This window comes from Musca autumnalis, unplaced genomic scaffold (genome assembly GCF_047663935.1).
Source record: "Musca autumnalis isolate F117 unplaced genomic scaffold, ASM4766393v1 scaffold_342, whole genome shotgun sequence".
NCBI classification, from domain to species: Eukaryota; Metazoa; Arthropoda; class Insecta; order Diptera; family Muscidae; genus Musca; species Musca autumnalis.
The window spans coordinates 12,350-22,637 of NW_027411914.1; the positions used below are offsets into that span (position 1 = coordinate 12,350).

Here is a 10,288-nt window from a genome sequence, read left to right on the forward strand (position 1 = left end):
GGTTTTCGTACCCATAAGTACGAATTTCCAAACTACCTCAATTCTACTGTCCGGCAGTAATCTTAGTTCCGTTCATCCAAATCCAAATTGTACCAAATTTAGTACCATTTAGTACTTTTCGTACCCAAAGGTACGAATTTTAAAAACTATCTCAATCCTACACCCCTACAGTAATCTTAATTCAAAACTTTAGGATTCCACCTCTATCCGTTCACCCAAATCCAAATTTATTACTGCTCGTAATCATAAAAACGAACTTCCAAAACCATATCCTTATTTCAACGCCATTTCCCAACCTTGATTCCCATACCAAATTTGAAGATTCTAGCTTTATCCATTAAAAATATGCAATTGGTACCAAATTTATAAACTTTTAGTACTTTTCGTACACTTATAGGGCGAGTTTCTAAATACCCTTTGGTACATCTTCCTAACTCTCCATCAATGACCACTCGTTCAAAATTTCAGAATTCTAGCTCTTCGCGTTTGCCTAATACAATGGATTCCATATTTAGTACACTTTAGCACTTTTCGTACCTTTCTACGACGAATTTCCAAAAACCCCTTTACACAAAAACAAATTGTACCAAATTCTGTACAATTCGATTTTCCAAAACAACCTTAATCCTTCACTTAAACAGTAACCATAATTCCAAATAACAGGATTCCAGCGCTATCCGTGCGCTCAAATCCAAGTTGTACCATTTGGTACATTTCGTACCCATAAGTACGAATTTCAAAAACTACTTCCATCTCAATCTTATACTCCAACAGCAGTCTGACCGAATTCCAGGATTCCAAATTGTATCACAGGTAGTACCACTTAGTAATTTTCGTACCCTTACTACCTCAGTCCTACACTCCAATAGTTATCCTAATTTCAAATTTCAGGACTCAAACACTATCCGTCACCCAAATCCAAATTCTACTCTATAGCCTACTGCGAACGGGTTGCAAATTCTAACTCTTTCCGTTTACTAAAATTCATACTTTAAATTAAAATAAATAAAATTAAAATACTTAAAATTCAGGATTCCAGTTCTATCCGTTCACCCAAATCCAAATTGTAATAAATTTAGTACCATTTAGTACTATTCGTACACATAAATACGAATTTCCAAAATTTCCCCCAATCCTATGCTCCAGCAATAATCTCAATTTCAAATTTCAGGATTCCAGCTCTGTCCGTTCACTCGAATCCCTATTGTACAAAATTTAGTACTTTTCGAACACATAAGTACGAATTTCCAAAACCACCCTCATATCTCAGTCCTACACTTCACAGTAATCTTAATTCCAAATTTCAGGTTTCCAGCTACATACATACGTTCACCCAAATCCAAATTGCACTAAATTTAGTACCATTTAGTACTTTTCGTACCCATAAGTACGAATTTTCAAAACTACCTCAATTCTACACCCCACCAGTAATCTCAATTCCAAATTTCGAGATTCCAACTATATCCGTTCACCCAAATCCCCATTGTCCCAAATTTAGTACCATTTAGTACTTCTCATTAACATAAGTAAGAATTTCCAAAACTTCCCCAGTCCTACACTCCAACAGTAATATCAATTCCAAATTTCAGGAATCCAGCTCTATCCGTTCACCCAAATCCAAATTGTACTAAATTTAGTACCATTTAGTACTTTTCGTACACTCAAGTTTCCAAAAACCCTTTGGTGCATATTTCTTACTCTTCATCAGTGATCCTCAGTCCAAATTTGAGGAATCAAACTCTATCCGTTCACCCAAATCGAAACTGTACCAAATTTAGTGCTATTTAGTATTTTTCGTACCCTATGTACGAATTTCCAAAACTTCCACAATACTAAACTCCACCAGTAATCTCAGTTCCAAATTTCGAGATTCCAGAGCTATCCGTTCACCCAAATACCCATTATACAAAATTTAGTTCCATTTAGTACTTTCCGTACACATAAGTACTAATTTCCAAAACCACCCTCATATCTCAATCCTACACTTCAACAGTAATATTAATTCCAAATTTCAGGTTTCCAGCTCTTTCCGTTCACCCAAATCTAAATTGTACTAAATTTAGTACCATTTAGTACTATTCGTACACATAAATACGAATTTCCAAAATTTCCCCAATCCTATGCTCCAACAATAATCTCAATTTCAAATTTCAGGATTCCAGCTCTGTCCGTTCACTCGAATCCCTATTGTACCAAATTTAGTACTTTTCGAACACATAAGTACGAATTTCCAAAACCACCCTCATATCTCAGTCCTACACTTCACAGTAATCTTAATTCCAAATTTCAGGTTTCCAGCTACATACATACGTTCACCCAAATCCAAATTGCACTAAATTTAGTACCATTTAGTACTTTTCGTACCCATAAGTACGAATTTTCAAAACTACCTCAATCCTACACCCCACCAGTAATCTCAATTCCAAATTTCGAGATTCCAGCTTTTATCCGTTCACCCAAATCCCCATTGTATCAAATTTAGTACCATTTAGTACTTTTCATACACATAAGTACGAATTTCCAAAAGTTCTTCAATCCTACACTCCAACAGTAATCTCAATTCCAAATATCAGGATTCCAGCTCTATCCGTTCACCCAAATCCCTATTGTACCAAATTTAGTACTTTTCGTACACATAAGCACGAATTTCCAAAACTACCCTCATATCTCAATCCTACACTACAACAGTAACCTTAATTCCGAATTTCAGGTTTCCAGCTCTTTACGTTCACCCAAATCTAAATTGTACTAAATTTCGTACCATTTAGTACTTTTCGTATACATGACTGGTAATTTTCCAAACCATTTCCTTTTAGAAGAACCACTTCCCAACCTTGATTTCCATACCAAATTCCTATATTCCTGGGGCCTATTATTGATTTCATTAATTATTTAGCGATTTCTTCAAATTACAGATTTTGAAATTGAATAGTTATGACTGTACATCTCCATATACGTTAAAATTCTTAATTGCAAATAAATAGTGGTAATATGCACAATTTTATTGCACTTTCATTGATTTGCAAACATTTAGTTATTCACGACATCTGTTGCAATGGAAGATAACAAATGTCTTGTCTTTCTATTATTTAGGGTTTACGGTAAAATAAGTGCGCCTAGAAGTAAACTGCAAAATTTGAAATTATGTGTGATCGTTTACGGTATCATGAAGTTATAGCATTGTTAATTTGACACATGTCTTGCAGAGGGCCAACTAACTGCATAAGTACGTAATAATAATGAAAAATAAGGATTTTTGTTGTTGTTATTTTTTGTGGTTCCAGGACGAATTTTCTAAAACCCGGCCTTATCTCGCACATTTGCATCAACAGTGACCCACTGGTAAAATTTCAAGCTCCTAGCTTTAGCCGTTTTGGCTGGGCGTTGATGATGAGTCAGTCAGTCAGTCAGTCAGTCAGTCAATCACTTATCACCAAGCTCATTTATATATATAGATTATGTGCCGCCCAAATACCTTTGTAAGGTATTCTGCTTTGCTGAAAACCTTCTACGTCTTGTAAAACATAACGATCATTTGGTAATACTTCTGTCACAACGAATGGGCCCTTAAATTTCGGCGTAAATTTTTTAGACGTCCCTATCGTAGCATCAATATTTTTTATCACCACATAATCACCCTGTTTGTACAGTGTCGGTTGCTTTCTCCTAGGGTCTGTATAATTTTTATTGTATTGTTGTGCGGTACGTTGTCTCCTATCTGCATTTTGTCTAATTAAATTCAAATCTCTAACTTCTTCGCACTCAATATTTTCTCGAATTCGGTCTGAAATTTTCCCTCGTTGGTTTACACCAAACAGCATTACACTGGGATGTTCATTGATCATCCTGTGACAAGAATTGTTATGCGCAAATTCTACAGTTTCTATCGTTTTTACCCAAGTGATATTGGTTTCTGTATCTATGAGTTTTGCGATCATTGGGCCTAGGTTTCTGTTAACCCGTTCTACCTGACCATTTGCTTCTGGTGAAAACGTAGCTATTTTAATATGTTGGATATCGTTATCCTCTAAGAATTTTTTGAAATCGTTCGAAGTGAAACACGACCCTCTGTCGGAAACGATGTATCGCGGTCGGCTGTAATACCTGAAATATTCACTTAACGCATTTATTACTTCCTTGGTTGCTGTAGTTTTTGTGGGGTATAACTTCACAAATTTGGAACAAGAATCGATGACTACAAATATGTGTTTCTTAGAACTGTCTCTATCTACTGGGCCGTAGTGATCTATATGTACCATTTCGAAAGGTTTTGTTGGTTTCGGACTTTTAGGGGAAAAAACTATGCATTTTAAACAGTTTTGAATGTGGTCTTTAACCTTGTTGTTTATGTGAGGAAACCAGTAAGTTTTATTTATTAGTTCTGTAACTTTGTTAATGCCGATATGTCCCATTTCATCATGGTACCTAAACAAAATATGTGTCTCCATTTGAGCAGGAACTACAAAAAGCAATTTTCCCGTTTTGAGTTTTCTGTATAACACGCCATTTCTCATCTCATAATATTTATGGTCGGACGTCTGTAACTTGTTTTTTATTTCGACAATGTCGGGATCTTTATTTTGAGCAATGATCAAATTTTCTTCGAAAGAATTGGTTTCTACAATCATAATATCTAATGAGCGACTTAGTGCATCTACATGTTGCATTCGCCGTCCCTCTCTGTGTTGTACTGTATAATCGAAATTTTGTAATTCTAAGGCCCACCTGGCAATTCTAGGGTTTAATTCCCTTTTATTGAGAGTTAGGGTTAACGAATTACAGTCAGTGATTATTTTAAACGTTTTGCGGAATAAATATACTCGAAATCTACGGAGCGCATAAACTATTGCTAAAGTTTCTAGTTCATAACTGTGAAATTTTGATTCAGCGTCAGTTGCTCTTTTCGAAAAATAAAACACTGGGTGCCACTTCTTATCATCCCGTCTCTGCATCAAAATAGCACCGAAACCTATTGCGCTTGCGTCGCTATGGAGTTCAGTTTCTGCGGACGGATCATACAAAGCTAACACAGGTGATTCCAAAAGTTTTGTCTTCAACAATTCAAACGTATCTAACTCTAATTTTCCAAAAATAAATTCTCTATCCTTTCTCGTTAAGTCATAAAGTGGTTTAGCTAAAATCGAAAAATCTTTTATGAAGCGTCTAAAATACGAGCACAAACCCAAAAAGCTTTGCACAGACCGTATTTTGTTCGGTATAGGGAAGTTTCTTATAGCTTCTAAACCTCTGTCGTCAGCTCGTACCCCTTGTGAGTCAACTATATAACCTAAATATTTTATATTGTCGCGTAAAAATTCGCACTTGTCTAATCGTAACTGCAACTTGTTTTTCACTAACCTACGCATTACCTCTCCAATAATTTCTAAATGTCGCTCAACATCCACAGTGGCAATCATAATGTCGTCTAAATATATCACAACATCCCCTTTTTTATTAAATCTTTAAAAACATTGTTTATAAACATCTGAAATACCGATGGAGCGTTTTTCAGTCCAAACGGCATGCGTAAAAATTCGTATTGTCCTAAGGGCGTGATGAACGCCGTATATTTTATAGAGTCTTCGCTCATAAACACATGATGGAAACCATTTTTAAGGTCTAACTTTGTGAAAAGTTTTTTATTCGCTAAACTTTCTAAAAGGTCGTCGATCAAAGGGATCGGATAATTGTGCTTTGCTGTAATTTTATTTAAACTTCGGAAATCTACACACATACGCATGTCTCCGGTTTTTTTTCTAACTAACACAATGGGTGAAGCATACTCTGATTCACTAGGCCTGATTATCTCTTTGTCCAAATAGTCGTCCAACAATTTCTGTAACTCTTGCTTCTCCGCATAAGAAAGTCGTCTTGGGGGGCAATTGAAGGGTTTTGGGTTTTGTAGAACTAACTTCATCTCACACCGTATCTCTGGCAAATGTGGCTGTTTAACATCTGCATAATTTTGTTTGAATAACGTCTTTAACTCATCTGAAACTTGCTGCGGAATGTTTGTACCTATCTTCAAATCGAAATCTTCATAATTATTTGAAACATCAATTTGTAGTAACTGATTCATAAAATTTTGTTCTTCACACAAATTGGTGGAGCATAAAGTAGTCTGTAATTTTTGTTGTGGCATAATGTTTTGACAGTCTACTGAACTTGTTTCTAAACCAAATAGCATTAATTTGCTATTTGTTATATCTAAAAAGTCTCGGCCCAACAATACTGCATATTTCATTGAAGAACTATCGACCACTATCATTTTAAGTTCAAAACATTTATTTTGTAATATTAAAAAAGAAATACAGAATCCAATTGTTTTTAATTTTGAAAAATTAAAGCCGTAATAGGCTGTATCTTGTAAGGGGAAAATTTTAGTTCCATGTGGCAACACGTCTTCTCTAACCAAACTTATTGAGCTACCGGTATCTATGAGGCTTTCTAAATAAAATTTAAAATTATGTCTGGAATTAAAAGCATAACTAAAATATCTTACGTAAATATTCTCCATTGCATTCTTCTTTTTGTTCTTTTCGCAGTGAGCTACTGTGTGGTCGTCGCCGCCGCAGGCGTAGCAGGTTCCCGGTTGTCGCCGAGGCTTGCTGCAGTCGGCCGCATAATGGCCTACACTATTGCAGTTGTAGCATCTGACATCCAACTTGGCGGCAGGCGCAGCGCGGCCAGCATCACTCACTCTCGGCAGCGTAATCGCAGCCAGGGCTTTGCACAAATCAGTAACGCTCTTATACTGCTGCATTACCGTCTGACGTCGCAGCTGAATGTTTGGAATGCCCTCAACCACGTACTCCAGTAGTTCATCCTCTTCGAGTTTTAATTTGCTCGCCAACTTTATTTTGTCATTACAATAGTCGGTGAAATTTTCGTCGGTCTTCCACACGCGACGTTCAAATTTTTTCCTCAACTCCAGTTTACTCTCGTTTGAACCAAACATCAAACAAAATTGTTCAAACATTTCTCCTACCGTTTCCTTAAATGTGTTGCGGCGCGTATGTAGCCAGGTTAGCGGTCTGCCCACTATTTTTTTTGCAAAGAGCGCCCGCAACATCTCATCGGAGAGTTTGTATGACTGTTGCAAGTCTCTAAGTTGGGTTATCCAAAATTCTGCATCGGTGGTGCCATCAAACTCAGGCAAAAAATTGCTCACTAACATCAAAGAAACGTTGCCCTCTGTTGTCTGCACGTTGTCGTTGTTGTTACCGGAGAGTAACTTCAATAAGTTGTTTTCTCTTACCAGCATTTCTTTTTCCTTTTTCAGTAGCTCGTTTTCTCGTTTTAATAACTCCATTTCTTTTTCTCTCATCTTTGTTGTTGTGTCTTGTTCGGTATTTTTTTGGGTAGCTGCAAATCTATGTCGCCGAACGCGCCGTCTGTAATTTTTGATTTGACCTTCATTTCATCTTTTTGGGTGCATTGTTTTGTCGGTAACTGTAAATTTGTTTTTTTCGAAGGGCTATCGGTACTTTTTTGTGTTGTGTTTTCGCCACTTTTTTCTGGAATATCGTCATCTGTAGATTTTTCTAATTTCTTGTCTTCTTCAAATTTTTCTTTTTGTACCGCAACCGTGGACTGTACTTTTGTCTGAACTTCTAATGTCGCACTTTGTTCCTCCTCGCTGTCCACCAACAACGGCACAATAATTTTTTTTGATCGTAGCGTTACATTGTCTGCATTTCTATCATCACCTTCTGTAGTTGTCGTCATTTCTGCATCAACACGTAGCTTTTGACCTTCCATTTTTAATGTATTGGCCGAAGGGAAAATCTTGTCAGCAGCAACTTATTCGCTTATTTATTAATTCTTTTGTAGGCACAAAAAAAATTCGTACGCCCACTTCTGAGATTGTGGTATACCCGCTGTTTCTGCAGATCAAAACACTGTGGTGGTTTAGTTGTTTGATTATTTTTTCTCCTTTATTTCTTAAAACACTTTAGTGGTTTAATTGTTTGGTTATTTGTTCTTTATTTCTTAGCGTAAGCGCGGCTGCGGTGTTGTGTGTCTCGTTTAGAACTAACTCTTTTCAATCCGTCATGGTTGTTAGGCAGCCATCAACGCCCACACAACAACGCACCCACCCTTGCTCTCGTAGGAGAGTGAGGAATTAACGACTAAACTGGTTTCTTACATTCTAGGTGCTTAGAGACTAGACATATTTACAGTATGTTAAAGAGTAAAGAGTAATGACTAGCATGCTACACTATATAGTTCCATATAGTTCCTTTGGCACAACTCTATTATTTACACAGCTGCACGCAGCAACAAAGGAACACCGCAGCACGAACAGACGCTTTTCGATTTTGTTTTTATGCTACCACTAACTAACAAACGCCATCGCACGCTCTACAATCGATGTTCTAGGTTGTGCTAAGGTTGTTGCATTTAACACTGTTTCCTTAGATAAGAGAAAATGAGTAATAAAATTTATAAAATTTGATTTTAAGAAACCAAATATTCTATCAGATTATTTTTGTCCAAAACCTATAATTTTTTACAGCCCATCTCTGGCCACCACGACTCATATTCTCAACTTTAAGGAACTTTCAACTTTTGCGGATCTTTAATGATCTCTTTTATTAAGGAGATCACCTATGACGACTTTCTGATTTTTTTCATAGGGTTATCCATCCACAAATGCTCAGGCTCGGATAGGGACGTACGATTCGGATTGTTTCAGTTTGAAAATAATGCTTTGCCGCTCACAACTGTTTTCTGCCTTTATATGAGATTGTATTTTACTATGATAAAACGGATTTTTTAATAACAGTTTACAAAAACTTTGGACTCTTCCACGAGCTTTCAAAATGTCACTAACTTTGACATGGAAACAATGTAAAATCCCTTCTCTCTTAATATGAGGGCGAAAAAAGATGAAATGAAACCAGCACAAAAAGATGCTTAAACTGAAAATATATAGACAACTCAAATATAACAAGGCTAGTGCAATGAAAAGGGGACGTAACTTTGAAATGAAAACGAGAACGAAAATATACAGCTTTGCTTGTTTACTGTAGTTTTTATTCCCAACTTGAAAGCTGTTGTTGTTGGTATATCATAACATTTTTTTAAATATTTTTTTCAAAAAATTTTCCATAACTTTGTGTTGATCTGTATATTTAAAAATTTTAATGAGTCTTTGCTTATGCGTTGCTATGGGCTATAAAATTCATAGTTAATTTTAATACGAAAATCTATTTTATGAGTTACATATTTAATGATTTGTTTGGTTGTACTTAAAGGGATTGAATATTTGGTACGTTGTGGCGTATGAAAATTGTGAAAAGAAAATAAACATATAAATCATACGCACATGAGGTCCAAGGTAATTTAGATATACCGTAGTTGGAGAAGTATTAAATGATTCTGAAGGAGAATTAGATCGAAGAAAAAAATTCTGTAACTAGGTACTCGAAATTTCGAAACTATTACTACAAAATGTAATAAAGTGATGGACTGCCGAGGTATAGTTTCATAATGTGTGGTGCAGCGTTGGCCAAGCAAATGAATAACATAATATTTTGTACGGTGAATGAAGAAGATTAAACGAGAATAATAGGAGATTGTCACAGTCATAATCTTTGTCGCACCCGGTCTGACAAATGGGGTATCATGGCAGCCCGTCATTTCGCTTGGCTCAGAATACCTCCCTCTTATCGCCTCCATTAACAGACCACCCGACTGAAGCACCGAAACCTGATCTGCACGGGTACAAATAATTTTCAATCACCCCTTCGGAGACCAGCCATTTCCCTCAGATCTTCCAATAGTTAAAACAAGTTTCCTTGACAACTTCAAAGCTCCTGTCGCCCGTTACATTTGTGCTGGTCGAAATTAGACCGAATTAACCCAGAAGAGGAGATGAGACTAGCAAATGCATGTGAGTAGCATCTTAGTGTTAATCCTTGTATCCTATGAGTTAGGGAAGTTATTCTTGAAGTCAACAGGCTACTAGGTGGGCAAAGCGGAAAAGTGCCTAGAACACTTGTAGCAGTGCAACATTGATACAGGACTAACAAAATTGTGGGTAACGGTTAAAACAATATCAAAAGAAAAATTAGCATTCTAATAGAAAATTATTAGTTGGTAATTATTGATAACGCCGTCTAACGTATTATCAATGTGCTTACTCAAAGACCATTTTATCTTCTTATGGGAGAAAATAATGTCAGCTAAGTTATTCTAATACAAGGGAATGTGTTATCCCGGTTAATAGGTCTATTTATGGAAGGCAAATGGATGCTCTTATAGAAAATAATATGTCCTTTAT

General features: G+C 36.3%; 1 protein-coding gene across 1 annotated transcript; it reads right to left on the reverse strand.

Moving 5' to 3' along the window:
• Window positions 1-4,817: 4,817 nt before the first annotated feature.
• On the reverse strand, window positions 4,818-7,883 carry LOC141400522 (uncharacterized). The gene is made up of 2 exons (XM_073979722.1): window positions 6,503-7,883; window positions 4,818-6,447 (listed from the first exon to the last, which is right to left on the reverse strand). The coding sequence occupies exons 1-2, from the start codon at window positions 7,325-7,327 to the stop codon at window positions 6,436-6,438; spliced, it is 837 nt and encodes a 278-aa protein (XP_073835823.1). The 5' UTR covers window positions 7,328-7,883; the 3' UTR covers window positions 4,818-6,435.
• Window positions 7,884-10,288: the final 2,405 nt, after the last annotated feature.